This window comes from Melanotaenia boesemani, chromosome 1 (assembly GCF_017639745.1).
Source record: "Melanotaenia boesemani isolate fMelBoe1 chromosome 1, fMelBoe1.pri, whole genome shotgun sequence".
Taxonomy (NCBI): Eukaryota; Metazoa; Chordata; class Actinopteri; order Atheriniformes; family Melanotaeniidae; genus Melanotaenia; species Melanotaenia boesemani.
Genome location: NC_055682.1, coordinates 22123812 through 22145025, shown reverse-complemented (window position 1 = coordinate 22145025; position 21214 = coordinate 22123812). Strand labels below are relative to the sequence as shown.

General features: G+C 37.3%; 1 protein-coding gene across 12 annotated transcripts in view; it reads left to right on the top strand.

Annotated features, from left to right (window-relative positions):
- Positions 1–20331, top strand: part of tcf12 (transcription factor 12) — an 84982-nt gene extending 64651 nt beyond the window's left edge. For 6 of the 12 annotated variants that reach the window (XM_041988678.1, XM_041988688.1, XM_041988729.1 and 3 more), the window contains 13 exons: positions 920–1019; positions 1545–1684; positions 2154–2295; positions 2479–2546; positions 5229–5373; positions 9764–9837; positions 11753–11824; positions 12298–12489; positions 14539–14644; positions 14740–14902; positions 16011–16243; positions 17331–17483; positions 17752–20331. In XM_041988678.1, coding sequence (XP_041844612.1) covers positions 920–1019; positions 1545–1684; positions 2154–2295; positions 2479–2546; positions 5229–5373; positions 9764–9837; positions 11753–11824; positions 12298–12489; positions 14539–14644; positions 14740–14902; positions 16011–16243; positions 17331–17473 — 1578 coding nt within the window. In that variant the 3' untranslated portion in view covers positions 17474–17483; positions 17752–20331. The remainder of the gene's footprint in view (positions 1–919; positions 1020–1544; positions 1685–2153; positions 2296–2478; positions 2547–5228; positions 5374–9763; positions 9838–11752; positions 11825–12297; positions 12490–14538; positions 14645–14739; positions 14903–16010; positions 16244–17330; positions 17484–17751) is intronic. The other 6 variants (XM_041988721.1, XM_041988779.1, XM_041988695.1 and 3 more) reach the window with 5 other exon arrangements.
- Positions 20332–21214: the final 883 nt, after the last annotated feature.

Below are 21214 nucleotides of genomic sequence, written 5' to 3'. Positions count from 1 at the left end.
AATCAAATTTATTTACATGGGCTGCAATGCATATATTCCACTGTCACTCTGTTGTAAAGCAATGACATACTGTAGGCAACCAACCTTTGTGGCCGTCATCACATGCATATGCCTTAGAACACAGTTTTGAGGAGAGAGCTGTCAGCATTAGAATGAAATGAGGCCATTAGAGGAGGGATTTAATATGCAGAGAGGGGACACAAGCTGGAAATGTGCAGGTGGATCTATGTGGCTGGTCTGGCTCTGATTAGTGTTACATGATGATGATCCAGTCCTGTCTGTGGGAGGGAGAATTCATCCAAACCTTTTCTCCCTTCTTCCCCATCTCACCCTCGCTCCCTCCATCTGGAGTGGATGAAGTCAGAGACCACATCACTGGTGTTTGGCCTCCAGTCTTTTTGATCACACCGCCCAGCTTGGTACACACTCACAGCTGTACAACAGCATGCCCATTGTGCCTCTCTTTCCTACCACCAGCTTGCAGGTACACATAAAAAGAAAGCAAACCAGGCTGTTTTTGTACACCTTATTTGATTTCTGCCACTGTGGGAATGCTGTAATTTGCCAGGCTTTTAGTCTATGCGTGTAAGCGGTATCATTATACTTCCATTAGAGGCTGAGTTGATCTGAAATGCAAATACTCCTGATAATCCACTCCTCCCTTCATGAGCTTGATTGCTTGGTAGTCATTAAAGTGTGTGTGTATGTGTGTATTTGTAGGTTTAGGGCTGAAACTACATTACTGGTTTTTACTTGTGCTCATGTACATGTGCATAAGGTTACAGAGTGATTGTGCTTTGCATTATGAGTAAAAAACATTTATATCACATTTTAACTAAGCGAGGGAGCATTTTTGATAATACCGCAATTTTTTGAAGTGCAGCGGTCTGTGGTTGTAACTTGTATGTTCTCCTGGCAGGTGTACGCACCGTCTCCAAACTCAGAGGACTTCAACAGAGATCCTCCTTCTTATGCTTCTCCAAAACCCTCCAGCAGTATGTTTGCAAGCACTTTTTTTGGTAAGTTCAAAGCTTACTCAATAGTTTACACTAAGAGGAACCATCCATTGCTCACTATAAACACACACTAAATACACATTACATTACAAAAGCAGCTATTGACTATGTTAAATCTATTTTTTCCTTTTTGTTAATTATCACTTTGATGAATGGAAGTTAACAAAAAAAATTTAAATCTTTTTTTGCTAATAAGTTCTGTATAATCTATTATATAGTCTCTCTGATAGATTCAGTAGTTTTGGCAGCATTTTCTTAAGTTAAATTTAAGTGTGGCTGACTTCCAGGCATTTAAAGACTTCTTTCTGTTTTTAGCTTTTGTGTTATCTCAGCTGTGTTCTGGACAGGTATCACGTTTCAGCCCCAATTTAAAAAAAAAAAAAAAATCGTAAAAAGCTCTACTTGAAAATGACCCCAAGGTATTAAGTAGAAGGAGGTTATCTGTTGTCTGAAATTGTGTCAAAACATGTTGCTGCCTTGAATTATAAACTATGTATACAAAAAAGGTCTTCTTTTTCATTGTGTTAGATGGTACCCACAGTTCATCTGACCCATGGAATTCGTCCAGTGGGATTGGTCAGCCTGGTTATGGTGGAATGCTCGCAGGATCTTCATCGCACATGCCACAGTCTGGAAACTACAGCAGCCTGCACTCACACGAGCGTTTGGTAAGAAGCACAACATTGCCTGTGCAACTCTTAACCAGATAGATATATAATGAAAGATTGTCAGTAACTCAGTTTTTGCCATCGCATGTGTGTAAGAGATTCAATGTGTATGCTCACCTTTTAAATTCTATCTTAGTTCTGCACTTTGCAGAGCTCCCCCCACTTGTAGTGGGTACATGCGTATTAAATTGTTGTCTGGTTATTATCAGTGAAGACACTGTTGACCCTCTTTTTGTCAGTGTTTGATCTGGCCTCGTCTGCCTGCCTGCTTCAGCTGGCAGTGCATCACAGGGAGCGTGCAGATGCTGCCTGCCCTCTCTTTATCACTGTCCCTCCCCCCATTAACTTTTGCTCCACCGCAGCCTGGAAGATGTCAAAGGACAATTACAATTTAGAGAGCAAATAAGCTATTTCTGTCCTACACACATGCCATATATAAAACTTTTTTTTTTAAATATATATCTTCCAGAATTACCCTGCACACTCAGTCTCTCCGGACATCAATGCCAGTCTTCCTCCAATGTCGAGCTTCCACCGAAGCAACACCAGCACTTCACCATTCGTCACTGCAGCACACACCCCGTCAGTTAACTCAGCCGATGGGGTTATGGGTATGCTCTTATATATTCAGCTCTCTTCTCAGAATGACTAATTCACTGGTCCTCAGTATAATCATAGCCAAGCTATTCTGTAAAGGTAATGGGTGAGTCGGTTAGACAGCAGCTTTGTGTACAATTACCACTCCTGATTTGTCTGAGGTTGTTGTCACAAAACTTTCCTCTGTGTTTTCTTAGTTGCTGCAAATCGGGGGACTGCTGGAAGCTCACAGACTGGAGATGCGCTAGGCAAGGCTTTAGCTTCGGTGAGTTACAACCCCAGTTTTAAGATTTCATCCAGTTCATTCTGCTACACATACGTAATAAAAGAGAATTACACAAGACAAGGAATCAGTTGTTATTTGTGATGGAAATTTGTTCCACATCAGTATTGGATTATTTTCTGGGAAACATCAATGGTTTAAGTGTTTCTATCTACTTCTAAGAAATCTTTGCTTCTCTACTTTGGATGACTTATGTCTAACTAGTGTTCAGTCTCTTGCTTAAAGATTTAGACAATTCTTTAAATCAAAGTAGATTTTTTTTTTTGTAAAGAAGGTGACCTCAGTAATCATGCAGGGAATTAAATGTTATACTGACAGCTGATTAAAAAGCCTAAAGGAAACATTTGTACTTTTTTTATAGCCTTAAACCTGGATAATTGTTGACTTAAACTAAGAGTATTTAAGAAAGGCAACTGTATATTTAAAATTATTGTAAAGCCAGTGGACAGCACAATTTTGGAAAAAAGAAACCCTGAAATCTGTGAGGCCCTTTAATGCTTCAGTCCTTTAAATTATTTCTACTGCACTACAAAAACATGGTGACGCATTCACATGTGGAAAATGTATTCTTAATCTGAAACAAGAAATGAGTCACTGATAGAGAATATCACAATTTGAAGTGAGTGAAAATGGAAGGAAAAAAATAAATGAAAACTTCTCAAATGGTGTGTAACTTGTTGCATAGGCACCATGTGAGCTTTAACGTTTTATCATCAGCTAAAAATACAGTTTACTTACAGCACAAGCTGTTCCTTTAACGGAAATATTTCTTATTTCTTGTGAGTCCTAAATATAAGCGTTCAGGGATGGTAATAACAAATTAAGTCCTTTATATTTGCAGACTCAATTCCATTAGCATGACAAAGCTGGACTGAAATGGACACGGCTGGACCAGGGTGGGGGTGGGTGGATGAATCGTGGTGCACAGGGGAGTTTATAACTGCTGTGGCTCAACTCCATGCCCCCCTCCCCTTTTAGAGCTTTTGTTCTCTGCCCTTTTAAATTGGCCGTGCTTATTGGCCCCATGCCGCCTGCGGGAGCGTAACTGATGATGAGGTGGGGCTTCATTTATCCCAGTAAAATGAGCCATGTTTCACTTTGAATGCAGCGTTAGTAGCCAGGGAGGGAAAAGAATAGAAAGTCATATATTGTCTGGTCAAATGTCATGGTTATAAACAGCTTGCTGTTGAGAAACTAAAAGACATTTAGAGATTTGGTTTGCGTTCTATTGGTTTCTGCCACAGTGATAACCACACTATTAATCCTACTTAGTTTTTGACTAAACTGCTTGTCTCTGAGTAAAAATGCTGAACTGTGAAAAATATTAGTGCTTTCAATGTGTAGAAAAGCATAAATAGTAATTCTTCCCTTTAGATGACGGCCAATCCTCCTACACTGACACATTTCAGTGAAACCGTTATCCTGATATTCCAAGTTGATTGAAAAACTAAAGCCCTGAGATTAAGATTAAATAAGGAGATTATTAACAATGAGTCCATTCTGTCATAGGCACACAAGTCAAACGGTGCCTGGAAGCTCAATTTGATCTTGAACTGGTAGAGAAATCTCTGTGGAGCTACTGTTTCTGTTTTGTTTCTGTTTCTCTCTCCACTAATTAGTCAGGATCCATCAGTAATACCCTGAATCTCTGAGACATGTTCCATTGTGGCGCCTATATGCTCTTATTATAGAAAAAAAAACGTTGGGATGTGATTGTGATTTAATCCAGAGGTTGTGACATGCAGATGCACCCAGGCATTTTTATCTTAGTTGTCCTCTTTGTGGAGACTGCAATAAAGTTTATAAAAAGATGCAAACATAAGCAACAGTTGAACACTTCTAGATTTTGATGTATAGTTCACGGTATATTCTCTGGCTGCAGGCTGAAATGTGGCCCTTGAGATTTTCTGTTTTTGGCTAAACAGGCTTTCCAGGTTGGTCTTCTGCACTTCTTAAAGTCAAAGTGGAATAATAAGAGACTCGTACAAACACAAGAATCTAAATATAAGGAAAGATACAACCTGCTCTTCTGTAAAACTTAAAAAAGTTTGCCATAGTTAATTAGTTTTAATTTTGTTTCTGAATTATTCTTTATTTCAAATTGTGCTATTTCTAAAAGCACAAAGGGGAACCAGGGCATGATGTTCTTAAAGTTATATATATACATTTGGACAGAAGCTGAAGTAGAGAGAGATCTCAGTTCAGTCTGCCTGTGCATGATTCTTTAAATCCCTGAAATAAATCTAATATATTGGTGCAGATCTGTTTATGGGGAGATTAATTTTCTGAATCTGATGATTCAATAAAGTTGTAAATTAAAACATTTAGAGAAAAAATGGTCAAATTTAACAAGACTAGACATGTAATCATTAACTGGTGCTTTAACATTTTTCTTACAGAATTTACAGATTTACTGGAGCTGATACAGAGCAGGATACTAACATCAGACATCCAAGTGAATGTTGTTTATGATTCATTTGGTCAGTGCAGTACTTTGAGTACAGATGACTATTAATGGCTCATTTGTACGCGCCAAGTATTTTTATGATATTCTTGGCTGTAAAAAAATGGCTAAAAAAGACATGTAGGAAGAGCAGCCTGATATTTATATATTGTATATCTTTGAATGATGAATCTTCTCTATCTCTTCCTCTGTTCTTTCAGATTTACTCACCTGACCACACTAGCAGTAGTTTTCCATCCAATCCATCGACACCTGTGGGTTCTCCTTCCCCTCTGACAGCCACAGCAGGTGTTGCCTCAGCAGGTACTGTGGTGACTGCTGCTGGTACCCCGTCTGGAAGGCCAGGTATAAAACCAGTCTTTGGATTTTTATTGCATTCTCACCTACTTTACACTTATCCTAGATTCCAGCGATAGGATAGAAATAAACCTGCTCTAAAACTGCCTTATTAGACAATTTTATAGGTTCAAAAGCAGTAAGAGACACTCAGTTATTTCAGTTAAAATTAGACATTGTCATCATTAAGAGGCAAAGCTTTATATGGGCCCAATTTTAATAGTGTGGCAGTTTAAGAGTGTTATTTGAAAGTGTGGGACAATTAACCAGATCAGACCTGAGGCTCCCTTTAAACTCTAAGAAACTATAAAAGCTAGAAGGTTTCCCCAGGTTATTAATGTGTTTTTGTCTGGATGGTGTAGAGCAGCACCCCATAAAAACGCAACACTTCAAATCTGTGGTAAAAAAAAAAACAAAGACAGGATGGGTTTTTATTCAGCTTGTACAATAGTCAAGCTTTATTGCTGCTCATTTTATTTACATTCTACTCTAAATGTGACTCTGTCACTGATTAATAACAAACAAAACAAAGAACAAGGTAAAATGCTGCTTTTGCTAAAATAAAGATGGATTGGATGTAGTAACACATGATTGACCAGCTGCTGTAATCATGTATTCTCCTGTAAAAAAACACTAGAACACTCGGTCACAGCAGGCCTGTCTGTGATTGGGTGACTTTGGTGCAGCCTGGTGTCATTTGCATACGGTTTATTTAAGGCAAACACACTGGACAGTAGTATACGATGGTTGGCGTGGTGACTTTCAAATCAGAAGGTGTGTATCTATAAAGATATGTGTTCTGCTACCTTCAGGAGACTGCAGGAAACGTTCATACATTATAAAGCAGCTTAGGATAATTCGACAAGTAATGCTATTAATTATATTTGAAGATCACTAAGATCAGCTTTAAAACTGTCCCTGTTTCTCAGCACAAGGACAAATTTTCTACTACAAAAAAATAAATAAAACAAAAAACAAGTAATTTAATCCTGCCTCATTTGAATGATCCTCCCACCTACTGTATGTGCTGTGTTCTCTGTACTTGGCATAAAAACACCAAACAGATTAGACTCATTTCAATGTCTAGAAGTTGCCAAATTATTGTAGATCTCCTTGCACTTGTTGATTACACTTTTACAAAAATACAGCACTTTGAATGTAGGTGAATATATTACTTTTACCCCATGCCACATTAAATAGAGAATGAACAGTGAAGTTTCTTTGAAACTTCATGTTCATATCCATTTCAGCTAATCATTTCCACTTGTTATCTAAGCCTTTACAGGTATTTCCATTTGTATCTATCCTTAAAGAAACTTAGTTTAGTTCTGCAAACAGCTTTACATCCATATAATCAACAGCTCTGATGAGTCTTTGAAATTATACAAATGAAAGAATGTCCTTTAAGTGAACGTGTACAACAAATATTGACCAGAACAACATCTGTGGCGACAACAATAACGTGATTTGCATTAAAACCATTAGGTCATTGTTTAGTTTATTTAACAATACACCTGCACTTTCATGCAGTGCTTGGCTTGCTAGTACAGTGTTAACAACATGTGTTCTATTTTCTTGGCTTCAAGAAGTTTTCTACATTGACTTCCAGTGACATCACCTTCTAGTTTTGGCTCTCAGCTTTGGGAGGGTCTGTTCATGTTCATAAATTTAGATTTCTCTAACAAGCACAGTAAGAATAACATTTATGCTATGCCTTATCCTGGAAACTATATTCAAGTGATGGAAAATTTCAGACAAGCTCTGGAATGACGGTGTAAATAAAAAAATGTGGCTTTCCGATTGCTGATAGATTAAAGAAATCTTGTAATGAAAGTGTTTATAGTGGGTCTTAGATTATAGCTTGGGCAGAGTTTATCTTATGGCTTTCAATTGTAGCTCATGAGATTCAGTCAGTTTGTAAAACGAAAGAATTTTATAAAGGGGGTTTGTTGTTACATAATCCTGTTTTTCCTGACAAATGCTTTGAAGTTGTTTGTGTTTTTATGTCATTTTAATTTTTGAGGGTGGCCACACAAACCTCTCTCTGAGATGTAATTATTTTGTGTAACACATGCAGAGAACAAACGCAGGATAAGAACGACACAGCCTATCTTCTCACAGTTGAGAAAACACCAAAAGAGGTTCCTGTTTATAGTGTGCTGTGTTTCTAAGGACAGAAAATGGAGATGTGTATAAAAAAATATGGACTGTAAGATGTGTTGACAGAAGGGAGAAAGTTATAGAAAGAGAATGAGGATGGACAGTAAGGGAAAGCCTAGTGTGTTGGTTTAGCAGGCAGTTGTGTTGTGTGTTGTAATGGAGTGGCGACAGCTGTCTCTACGTATGCCCCCCTTCCCTCATCCTCAGCTGTTGCCCTGCCCTATGGACAGCTGTTTCCCCAAACACACACCAGCCTGCAAAAGGCTCTGTTTATTTGCCAGTGGGTGAGGGAAGGTGGCTCTGACTCAGCTAATGAGGACTATGACAGCTTTTTTTGACCTATTTAAAGTGCAGCAAGACACACCTGGCAGCGTGGCAGTGATGAGTAATGGAACTCTTAATATATATAAGAAACATAAAATACTAATGTCAAAAGTTTACATCAGGGATCATAGAGAAAGAATATTGTTTCCTTAATTATTCACTCTTATCATGCTTCTGGGGCTGGAGAAAGAGCGATACTTTGAAAACAGCCCAAAATTTGGCTTGCTGTTGATGTTGGTTGCAAAATACATTCATCATTGGGATTACACCAACATACAGCACATTACTCAAGACTGGTTTGTTCAATTAGCCCTCTCTGGTGCATGTGGGGAAAAGAGCCTCAGGCTAATTTTTCATAGCCGTCAGCCAGCAGTGGATCATGTGAAGTTCCTTTCTCACTCACCTGGGAGAAAGCTGAGGCAGAGCAGAGACTTTTTCCATTTCCTTCACTTTTAATAGTCTGTTAATTAAAGTCTGATTTTTCAAAGCTTGAGTGTGCAAGGAAACATGAAACTCCAAGTACAGAAGACCACAGACGTTTAATCACACATTTTACTGGAATTAGTAATGGAAAACAGTCTGAACAGTTTCCTAAAATTGAAGGATTTTAGTTCCTCCCTTTCATTGCAGTTTAGTTGTTTTTGAAAACAATTGTAGATACAGCAGTTGTTTATTATTACCTGGTCTGATCATGCAAGTCTTGATTTGCATAAAAACAAACAGAATAATCATGATTTGAAACAATATGTTGTTCTGTTGACAGATAGATGCAGAAATTTTTTTGCGTTGTGCTACACTTTTTAAATTACTCTTTAAATTGAGATAGAAAAAAATCCATCAGCATTCCCCAGGCATCTCTGTTATAAATGATTCCCTCATCCGCTCTGCATTTTTCATTACTTTGCTAATAAAAGAAGTGGAGAACAGTACTGAAATGAATTTCTGGATTCAAACCAAATGATGGCTAACGGAAACAAAGTCTCCATTTGTAGATTGAGAAACAGCAGACTCCATTTACAAGCGTGTAGGTTAGATGGGGCATCCTTCAGCATTAATAGACACTACAGGATCACTGACTGTGTTGAGCCGGAAAAGCCACAGACACTCCATCCTTTGAGTAATCGGAAAGAGTTAATTGTTTTCTAAACAAGTTAAGGTAAATTGATTATATGGTAATACTTTACATCCTGTTGTTTATGGCAGGTAGGTTACTTAGATAATTGAACTTTAGAAGAATTAAAGAAAAATGTTGAGTGGAGCTGGATATGTGATGAGCAGATGTGGATTTCTTCTCTGGTTGAAATTAGCTTGATTTGTTTTCCTGTACTGATCTGCAGATTAAATTTTTGGCTTGTATACATGTACAAAATCCAGTGCAAACTTTTACCAGCCAAAGGAAAGTTGTAATCTGTAGTGGAGAAGATCTTAGATTATTCCATGTGATTGAAATTAATTTTAATTAAGATATTTGGTATATTTTCTTCATCAAACCCTGATGAGGACCATGAGCCCAAAACCCTTGTTTAATCCCTATTTGCTTTCAGTGACCCTGAATTTTTGAGAGAAAAAACCCAACATGGATAAAAACTAGTGCTTCAACTTAGAGTTTCCATTCCCTTTTAGCTTCACTTGTTGATGCTGTGATGCGGCGTTCATTTCAGGGTAGGTTCTTGTTGAACTCTGATGGCTTTAACGTCAGGATGCAGTCCAGCCATCAGGAAGTGATATAGCTGATTCATGAAAGGTAGAAATATCTCCTACAGAACAACAAAAAACTAGAAAACCGGGATATCAGCATGCTATGACTTCATGTTGAGTGTTGGTTAGCTTTTGTGTCTTTGTACGCATTTCAGCAGCTTCTGGAGCAGAGGATCACTAACTCTGACCTTCTCTTTACCCCTTTCTTTCTCATCAGGTACCAACCAGTGGCCCCGTGCGAGTGGACAGAGCCCCTCCTCTCCAAATTATGAAAACTCTCTTCACTCACTGGTAAGCTTCCCTAATGCCCTCGTCCTCCAGTGAGCACATGATATGATGGATGCTCACTTTAAGATTGGCTACACATGAAGGACTGAGCTAGCATTACAGGAAGATTCCTGTCTGACAAATGTTTAGCTGAGGATGGTGGGGGTCGATGGATAACCAAACTGAACAATACCTGTCCCTTGGGGCTTGCCATCTGTCCTCTACTCTGTGGGCCAGGATGGGGATGATAGTTGGGGGATGGGTTGAGTTAAGCGGGGCTGGTGTGGGGGGTGGCAGCTGTTTGCTGAGCCACTTCACCAGAATTCCTTCGCTGCCATGTGACCACAGCTAAGGATCACATTTCACCCAACCCCACTACCTGATGCACATGTCATGTGGTTATGTTCAACTGGAAGGTTGAATACATTATATTTAAACATAAACCGCTTGTTACAAAGAGGTGTAAAATTTTTTTTTTAACAAATGCAAATGGTGATGCAAAACATAGTTTGCACATAATCATCAAAGCTTGGTCGGTGAAAAACTTGAAGACTCTAATGATTAATTAGAAATATTTTCTCATGATTACTTTTGTCCATTTTTTTCCACACTTTTGCTTCCAGTTGTTGGTACTTGACAACACTTTCTTGAAGGCATCATATACAAACTACAGCTGATCTGTGACCAGCATATATCCTGTTTTACAGCCAAATTAAGCAGATAATCCACAACGTCCTGATGCAAAAACAGCCTGAATCAGGCATCAGATAAAGACATCTTGAACGATTTGTTTAATGTTGCTCAGAATATGACGAAGAGATCACAATCATTTAAGTTGCAAACGTATAATAGAATCCATTCAATCATCCAACTGTGTAAGGATGTTGAAAATGTCCATCTAGACGTGACCTCAAACTCTGCCTCCAACTTTGTTTAGTCTCCACATGGCTTCCAAAGATAAGCAGCAGTTAAATGCATTGTGTCATTGGTGAACATGTAGTGTCTAATAAATTATTATTATTTAAACTATAACCATTTAAACTTGTATTTGTTCTGCAGTTTGACATGATAAATCAGCACTATGGTATGCAGCTTTTCTGTTTTTCTTTATAGAGAGTAACAGCTGGAGTAGAGTTACAGAAAGTAGGTTCTTATTTATTGAATAGGCAGAACAACTTGTTAAGCTTGATGTCTTCTGGCAAACCTTCTGAGAAACGATGGTCCACAGGTGTGATATGGTGGATGTTACCTTTTATATATTTGCAAAATTCTCTCCTGTTGCTGTCAAATGTTATTTGGAAAGTTATTTGGGAACATGGCAACATAAAATCTGCATAAAATGATGATGAATGAAAATATGGAAAAAGCTGAGCCTTTAATTATTTGTCCATGAACTCCTGCAGCAGTTTGGATCATAAGTGGTTAAAAAGTTTCCATTACAGTTTTAATTGAGCAAATACTATCACTGGTAGGGGGTAAAGGAAAGCTCACATTATGGTGTATTGCTGGAATATGCTCAACAATGGGTTTGGAAAAACTCCTAGACCAGATTTCCCTGATAGTTGTATCAAAACTACGAGGAACAATGAAAAGTCTCAGGGCTTTAGAGATGAATCAGAGGTCAGTAATGACACAATAAAATTATTTATTGTAAACAAACAAACTAAAAACATTTAGAAACTTCAGTGCATCTTATTCAATGCAAAGAAGAAGATGTGACCAAAGCTGCAGAAGGAACTATTAAATGTGCAAACATCAAAACATTTTCATCTTTACAAAGTGATTGGTCAGCAGCTGTGTGCTTCCCTCCAAATCCCTCTATTTTTTTTTTTGTCTGGGTGACTTCACAAAAACAATCTTTATCCTCAGTGGATGTGTAGTATTTATAGACTCTGATCTTCTCTCATAATTCTTTCTTATTCTCATTTGATTTTGCCAGAAAAACAGAGTTCATCAGCAGTTACATGAGCATCTCCAGGATGCCATGTCTTTCTTAAAGGATGTCTGTGAGGTACTTTTCAGATAGTCTTTACTCATTAGGTGTTCCATGCATCCTTACATTTTTTGTTTTCTTGCACCAGTTCGACATTCATTTTTAGTATAACAGTTAAATTTTTTCTGCTTTTGTTACCTTTTTGTCATATCATATTGTCTTCTACAGCCTTTCCAGCTTGTTGTAATCAGCTCCAGTACAGGTGCTAAATTCTAAATGTCCTAAAGGTGTACACTGCTTCAAATATTTAGTTAAAAATAAATGAGGACAGATGATATCTTTGACAGCTCAAGCTGAAATGGCTCGGTTGATCTTACATTTGAATTGCTTTCTTTATCATATGTTTAAGATTTTTTTTTTCTCTCCAAGTCCACACCATACAATCACTGTTTTCAATTTTTGTCCTAATGTGCTTATACTAAGCTGCTCTGTCCTTCTTTTCCTCTCCCTCTCCCTAACTCTTCCTTTCTCAATCTCTTTGGTCCTCTCAGTCTCGAATGGAGGATCGTCTGGACAGATTGGATGATGCAATCCTCGTTCTGAGGAACCATGCAGTGGGCTCCACCACCAGTCTGCCCAGTGACATACACAGTCTGCTGGGACAGGCACAAAACGGGCCAATAGCAGCCATTGGACCAAACTTCCCTGCCTCTGCGCTGGTTTCAAGTCGGACTGCAGCGATGGTATGATAACTTCATATAAGTATTTAGACCTTTAATGTTCCTTTTGAGTATTCCTGTATGGAGTTTGTGAAAAGAGTCTGAGCCACCTGCTCAACACTGGTGTGCTGCCATGTGTAAAAACTAGACATTTTCCACACATCAACCGTTGAATTTATACTGACATATTTTCCATAAGTGTAATGCCTGGCCTAAAGCTCACCCTCCTCTTGAGAGCGGCTGTATACACAAGGGTGAAGGAAAAATGAGAAAAACAGACGCAGTAAAGCAAAGTTGTGAGATGTATTTGTGTCTTGCGCTCCTCAGAGTTAAGTCAAAGCCTCATGAGGAGCAGGGGAATGCAAGCCTCAGTATAAATCAGGACATGTTCACCCATCCTCCATCCAAGGTATTTCATTTTATAGAGCCAAAAGATTTTTAGACATCTGCAGTAGAAATTGAAATGGGGCGGCTCCTCCGACTGTAATCTGAAGGTGTTTGGAAATAATTTGGGTCACACACTAAATAAAAAAAAAGAAAAGAAAAAAAAAACAAATACTGTGCTGAATCAGTTTAAATGCAGATAAAAGTTCAGATTACTTGTGGCAAGAAGGATCCAAATGAGGGGAAGAGACAGACCCATGAACACTTTCTCATATGTGTTTTATGTTTTTTTTTTTTTTTCTTTATTTCACTCATTTGAAGTTCTGCTCTTCTGATGACCAATCACATGGCTCAGTGATTAACAGTGCTTTTTATATTATGCTCTAAGTTGATCATTTTTCATACAATTAAAGTAATAAAATTATATGTTTTACTATCTTTGCTTTTTTTTTTTTTACAAAAATATAAACGTTTTGTAAATTTTGTAATGGCAGGATCAGTAGAAATAAATATTTTTATTTTGCTTGTTTTTTTACAACAGCTATTATTGTCTTTTTCAATTAATAGTTTAATCAATAAAGCTGTATTTATTTTGACATTAATTTATTTCATGTGCTGTTGAGGTTTTGGTATGTCTTAAGTCGGTGTGTTTTCTGTCAGTGGGTGTTTACACCCTGATGCTGAAGATTTTGGGTAGCTTGTTTTGTCCCTGAACAATAATTTTCCTGTGGTTGTCAGAGGGGCTCAGTGTGATGTATTTGTTACAGAGAGCTGGCTTGTGGCAGTGATGTTGACCAACTGCGACTGTGAGATAGAACATACTGTGTCTGCACTAACACAGCACTTCCTGTGTGGGAAGAGGTCCCTTCAGACAAGGCTCTACAGCCTCGGCACGGCACAGCCACAGGCTTTTTACTCCGGCTGACACCCCCGCCCTTATACACCCCTTTTCATCACTTCTTTTTAACAACCCAGGAAATCTGGATCGTTGGAAACGTGTGTCTGAACCCACGGCCTCCACCGAAATAGAAGTCCTCAGCTGTATGGTAATCAGGCCCAGCCATGAAAATGGCAGCGTTATTTTCTCGCCAGAGCCCCAGCTTCCCTCCTCCTCCTCCAGACAAAGAGTTGTTTGGACACCTGTTGAGAGCACAGCAAAGATTAGCGTAGTGCTGGGGAAGGGAAGGATCTCAGTGTGGTCAGGATAACAGAGGCCAACAGTGACTGGGGATCACATTCCACAAGAAAATGGGGAGATTCTCCACCCTCAGTGACGATTTGTCTGCCTTTCCTTGGTCATCAAAGGGGAAATCAAATGTGGTAAAGGAAGGACTTTGTGGTACAACATGGTGGGAGTTGACCATTTTTATGTTATGAATTTGGACAAAATAAGAAAGAAATGTTCATACTTTGAAGTTGGTTTAGAAGATACACGGAAAAGTTTCAGACAAGAGACAGATGTTTTCAGTTGTGTTTAAAAAGAACTTCATCTGAGAACAGCAGCAAGCAGTGACAAGATGTTGCATAAACATATAAACAGCTTTTTTAACACTGTCGTTTTAACATTGAAAACTATTCCACAACTATTTTAGGCTTTTAACAAGTTGTATTTTCTTGCTGAGTATTGTTCTGTGTCTCCAAAGGCTGTCTGCTTCCTTTTGTCACATGTCCTTCCTGTCTGTGTTGCAGCAGGGTGGTGATGACGCCGCTAGCCTGAACAACAGCCATGGAGGACTGACCAGCGCTGGCTCTACATCCAGCACAGAACTCAACCACCAAGTGGAGGCGTTCAGAGGTCAGATGCACTCTACTGTCAACAAATTTGCATATCTGACATGGATGAGTGTATGTAAGATGTCTTACCTCCACATTTTACTTCACTGGCAACAGCTCTTACTTCAGGGTTGTCAGGCCAGGTGCCTGCCACTCTGGAGCTGAAGGTTGAGAAACAGGATAAGGATGACATGCATGACAGCCTTTCCACGGATGCAAAGTCAGATGAAGAAAGCGACACAAGAGATATGAAGACACCCAGAGTAGGCCAACGCACAAGGTAAGAACATTTTTAAATCCAAAGAAATCCTTTTAAAAAGATAAATAATTTAGAGTTAAATCAATGTTTGGTGATAAAAATATGTTTTAAGTAGTCCAACTACTGAGAACCAGCTCTGACTAAGCAGTTTACTTCTTTTTACAAGCGTTATGTATTAAGATGACTCAGTGTTACAAAATTATAATATAACTGAAAAGTAATGAAATATTGAACTGGTGAAGAGATACTTTAGGTTTTGTGCAATATCCAAATATTTAAATCAACATGTAAAGAGATGGTATTCGAACAGTACAGAAATGGTCTGGAAAGAAGAAGTATTATATAGACTGAGTATTTCTATTATCATTATTATTATTATTATTATTATTATTACTGCATAACTCTGTCATTTTAATTGATTTTTGAGAGCTTATAAATTATGTAACTTAAGGATAATATTACTATATGGGTATCAGTAGTATTATTATTACTGTATTGTTGTCAGCACTACTATCATTATTATATAGTTTGATGATAAAAACGTATTCTATAAGGAGATATTGATTGTGTAGACTATAATCCAGTACCTGGTAGTGGTTGTGATGATGTTATAATACCTGAAGATTGTTGTAAATTAATGGGGTGGGATTATATATGCTTATGCTTCCACCCACTCCTTCTGAACTTTTTTTTTTGTTATGTATTTTATTTTTGTTTTTATTTTTGTTATGTTCAAATAATCTAATACAGAAAAATGAGACGACACTTGAACTCATGCAGGTGCAGTATAAGGTGGTTTGTTTTTAATTTTCTGCAGCAACAAGTAGAAAAGCAGATAGTTTGGACTGAAATTTGCTGCTAATGAAAAGGTAATATGTGTAATTGTGTATTTTTACATAAATGTGAAGTGAATTTTCATTAATTTTAACCTATTATGACCGACAGTTATGGCTTATCGTGGGAATATTGGTTTACAAAATGTAATGCAGTTGATAATAGTGCACTGATGTGTCACTTATTATAGGACACAGTTAATAAGAGGTTATAGCGGTGTGTTGTTTTTTTTTTTTTCTTTCTCCACGTTAAAAGCTGTTTTGATTTGAGATGGATCTCTTGTCTCTTTTTGTAGCAGCATCACTGAAGATGAGGATCTGAATCCAGAGCAGAAGGCTGAACGTGAACGGGAGAGGAGAATGGCTAATAATGCCCGTGAACGCCTGAGGGTGCGAGACATCAACGAGGCCTTCAAGGAGCTGGGTCGTATGTGCCAGCTGCACCTGAAAAGCGAGAAGCCCCAGACTAAACTGCTCATCCTCCATCAGGCTGTGGCCGTCATTCTTAGCTTGGAGCAGCAAGTCAGAGGTCAGTGTTGTAGCATTGCTGCAACTAAGTGAAATGTCACCGCAACCTCACAGCAAGTCAGCAGATTACTTAAAACACTTGTGCTATTCCTTTTCAGCTCAACCAGCTTTTAAATGTTCCTGTATCAGTTTTTCTTGTGAAAGGTGAATCTATATGTCCAATTATTAGAGCCATGGAGGAACTTGTACTGCCACTATTACAAAGGGTTGTTCACATTTACACGTTTATTCTAATTATTTAGCAATTTTATGGGTTTAGAAATACGGGTCAAGAAGATTAGCATATTGCATATGTAGAGAGAGTGTGTACTTTCATTAGTCAGTGAAATACCAGATTTGTACTTGTAAATCTTTCACAGCAGTCTATTTCAAGTCTCCAGGTGATTGGCAGAAATATGTCTGCAACAATGATACAAGAAAGCAAAAATTTTAGTTTGACCAGTTCAAAAACAAACAAAAACCTTTGTTTTTATGTGAAAAACCCAAAATTTAATTCTGGCTAAGAACACCTTACATTATGTTGATGTAACGTGTTTATGGGTAAAACAACCTGATAGTAAAAAGCTGCATTTAATGCAAAAACATTTCAGCACTTACCAGGAAATATAAAGTTGTTTTGAAAAAAGAAAAGGACTTTTTGAAAAAATGTTGGAGATAATTCCTTTCAGTTGGTTAATTACATCTAAAAATAAATCTTTTTAATATTAGTGTTCTGAAATGTATTGTTTGATTATGTGATTGTTTATTAAGTATTAGGTTGTACTTGTAACACTAATTACTTATTTAACTTCTATCAATAAAGAATGTGAGCAAAATGCAAAATTTGAACGTGAGGAACGGCTGCTTATCCTGGCATGGAATGGCTCTCTAGTTTTACAGTACTGTTTTTATTCACTGACTGTGTTGATAATAGAGGCAGAACGTGATGCTAACAGTTTAGGTTCTCAAACTCTGACATTGTTTTTTGGTCTATTTTGATTGAAAAAATGGCCGTTTTTTCATTGATTTGTTTATTTTCTCATTATTTTCTTCAAATAAAAGTCGTAAAAAGGCAAAAAAGTTTGATTTCAGTCTCTCTGCACTTACAGAGCGGAATTTGAACCCCAAAGCAGCCTGCCTTAAGAGACGTGAGGAAGAAAAAGTATCTGGGAGCTCCAGTGATGCCCAACAAGCTCACACAGGAGTTCATCCGGGCTTGACTGACACACCCAACCCTATGGGCCACCTCTGAGAGGAAACAGGTAGTCTCACCTCAACTAACATTTAGGAAGGGAAAGTCAAAATATTTTTTCATCTCTCCTTAAAACTAATTTTATCTATTAGCTCTTTAAAGTGCTGAAACACTGTATAATGTGAAGCAAAAGAACAATCACAATTTCCTAAATCTGAAGCGTCACTCTTTTTTTTTTTGTTTTTTTTTGTGGTGAGCAAAACATCAGCCTTTAGTGATGTAAATTGTTGCTGCAACGCCCTTCTAATGGCTACATCTTTCCCACTCCTTTCTTTCAGCTTGATGCAGACCGTTTCTGTTCTGTTTGAGTCGGTGACCTTGCTTCCCAGTGACAGACAGAACTCACAGTTCGTGACATCAATTGGAGGAGACAGACCACTTGAAGCAAAACTACGAGTCTAACACAATCCAATACTAAGATTGAAGAACAGCCAAGCATCCAGCTCCCTGCGACCAGTTTCCATCTGCAAATTTCTCACCCCAAGAAAAATCCTCCGCACATATCACTGTCTGCAGGAAGTGTGTTGCTTCTGAACAATCAGAGACTTTGCAATCTCCTCCAACCGTATGTGGAAATTGCCATGTGCCTAAACTGAATTGACGAATGCATTGTAACAGCAACTGTTTCTGTTTGTCTGTTTCTTTTTTTTTCTATTTATTATGTTATTGAGCTATAAAGTGTATGTCTAAAGGGAACGTTTGGTAATTTCAATGAGAAGCAGGTAGCTTTTCAGTTGATCTATAGTTTGCCGATGTCATCATTAAAACGGAGCACTCCGCCCTGGTAAGTCTTTGGCGAGTCCAAGATGAGGAGAAAAAGATTTGGGCATTGAAAGGATTGAGATTAATTTATTGGCCAGTTCAGAGTGATATTTATATTCAAATGAAAATTATCATTAGCTGTCAGAAGTGAAACCTAAATTGCCCCATCTTTTTTCCTTTTTCTTTTAAAAAAAGAAGATATATTATTTATATTTATATGTTTTTTCATTTTGTTACTGGCCACATGTGCAACCAAAACTACCTTCTGTTGGTTTCCGTGCAGTTTAGATCAGTTTCTGCATTACTGAGCATCACAAAAACAGGTCCAACTACATTAGCATCAACAATGTTGTCTACAAAGGTGACAGATGAATGGCAAACTGTAGTTTTACTGAAAGCTCAGGTTAAGTGTTTTTAGTTTTTTTTCCCCTTCCCTTGGTAGTGAGCAGTGAAAATACAGAGAGCAAACTGTTTGCAGACCTTAGCATTCCCTGCATTTTTAGTGTCTTAACTAAAGGAAGAGGGGACGTCACTGCCCCGTCACTCCTTGCCATATAGTGTTACATGTAAGTAGTTACATATTTTGGCAGATTCTTGTCTACATTTAGCCTCCTGACAGTTACATCCTGATGCGAGCACAGGGATGGCTTGTTCTGTTTAGTTTTTGTTTTGTTTCTGTTTTTGTCAGCAAACCAGAGATTGCTTAACAAAGTAGTGAAAAAGTACAAATATTAAACGATGACCACACTTTCTCCTGGCCTGATGAACATATCAGTTTTCCTTCTGTTAATATTTCAAGACATTAAATTTCAAGCACAGTTATTCAAAGTAATGTTTAGTTATGCTTATTTGTGTAACAAGTCCTTTCTTTTGACTTTAAGCATTATAATAATGTCCAGTTTAGTTAGCAGAGACAGCATCGAGGTTATTTTTCAATGATGTTTTGATCAAAGCCCTGATCCACTAAATACAGTCTGCCAGACTTTGTATATCATGGATTTTTTTGGATATCATTGAACTTTAGCGTGATAATGAACAAAAAGACAAAAAGAAAAAAAACTGGATATTTTTTTCATTTTTCAACACATTGACCATGGCTTTATTTTGTTTTCCCTATCAGTGTGCATGCTTTACGTTTCTCCTTTTATGAAATCTTTGGTCTTAAGACTTGCTTTATATTCCATATATTTCTTTGTATATTGTGTTCTATCATTATTTACACTTTAAACAAGGCTGCCACATTCAGAATGAGTATTCTGTACAATTAAGGGACTTCAGTTAGAATAAAGGATGCCACAATAGGAGTCTACATTCAGCATGTATGAGTTAACAACTTTATTTTAGTGACAAATGAAAACTAATCAGTTTCTGCATTTTCTCTGACTGAATGTGGCCTTGTTCATTTCAGTATTTCATGATCTTGTATTCATGTTTGCAGACTTCAATTGAGGGTGTAATGTATGTCACTTCCAGCTCTGTTTCCTTTTCTTTCTTTCTTTTTTTTAATATTCCTGTTCTTCTATTTCTTTGCTCCTCTGTTTGCCAAGTTAGACTTTGCTGTATTTCCTGATGCTTTCCCTTGTATATTATGTGGAAAAAAGGAAAAAAAAAACAAAAAAAAAAATTTGGCTTATTTTTCACTGTAGTTAGTCTTTTATACAATAATACTGTAAGAATATTTCTTGAATTCTAAAATATTGCTCTTTCTAGATTTTTGAAAGCAAAAGTTTTGAGTAAAAAGTTTCTTACTTTATTTTACTATATTAGATAGTAAAATGTACGGTTATTTACCATAACATGTCCATTATGACAAGATATTTACAAATGGAATCTGAATACAGCTGAACTCGTAGTCTAGTTCTTAAAAAAGGCTTCATACAGGCTTCAGATTACTGAAAGGCGACATCCGCCTTACTTTTCAGTCCGTTGTCAATTGATAAAAATTTGTTCTTGTGTCAAATTAAAGGTGTTGTTGATGCACATTCAAAGAAAAAAGAAAAACTGCGCCAGCAAAAATTTGAATTTTCTGTCTTTTTCAGCAGAAAAAAAACTGTATATAACATTTATGTTGCAATAAATGTGCCATCTTTTTTAAATTCAATTGTATGTGCATTTATTTCTCTGGACAAACATGTTGCTGTTCCATCTTCATACTTTAATTTCCACGTACATACATATATTTTGCTTTGTATTAAACACAGCAAAAGGGAATACTATGGGCTCAGAAACAAGGAGGTTAATTTACACATCATTATTGTTTTTTGTTTTTGAGATGTTTCTACAGTGGATTTAGGCCAAATGAGTGTTTTATAGTATGTAACTCTTATTGAGAAATAATACCAGTGGACCATTGTAGTCTGTATGAAAAGTACTATGAATATATGTTTCTATTTTTAATAAAATGTGATAGCAGCGTGCTATACATGTTTTGTGGTTCTACTTTTTCTTTGCATCTTGATTTGTGCAGGATGAAGAGATAGTTTCTGTTCGGATGCATGAATGGGAAAATTAAATTAGTACCTATTTAGTATTAATTTATATTTGAATCATCCTTTATCATTTTTTCCATCTTTGGAGTCAGTTCTTAGGCTTTTTTTTTTTTTTTTTTTTTTTTAGTAACAAACTGATTAACTGGAATTAAACTGAGTCAGCATTATGAAAATTATGAAGCTAAACAGTTTGAATAAAATGTCCCTGAACTGTCTTTGTGTATTCAGGCTGCAACTCGTGCTGTGACTTTCTATAATGAATTCCAGAAATATTGTCAAACATTCTCTGAACCTGGAGTAGTAATGTGCTATAAATCTCAGGACCTGTACATCTGCACAGAATTATATTCATGCAGAAATGAGCTTGACAGTACTCATCGCATCCTGTGAGGAATGATCTCAGTTCAGTTTTCTGACAGAGGTGATGCTCAGTGGAAAAGTGCTGACTGCTGTTTCTGTCTGTGGTGAGCTCAGAGATACAATGTAAATC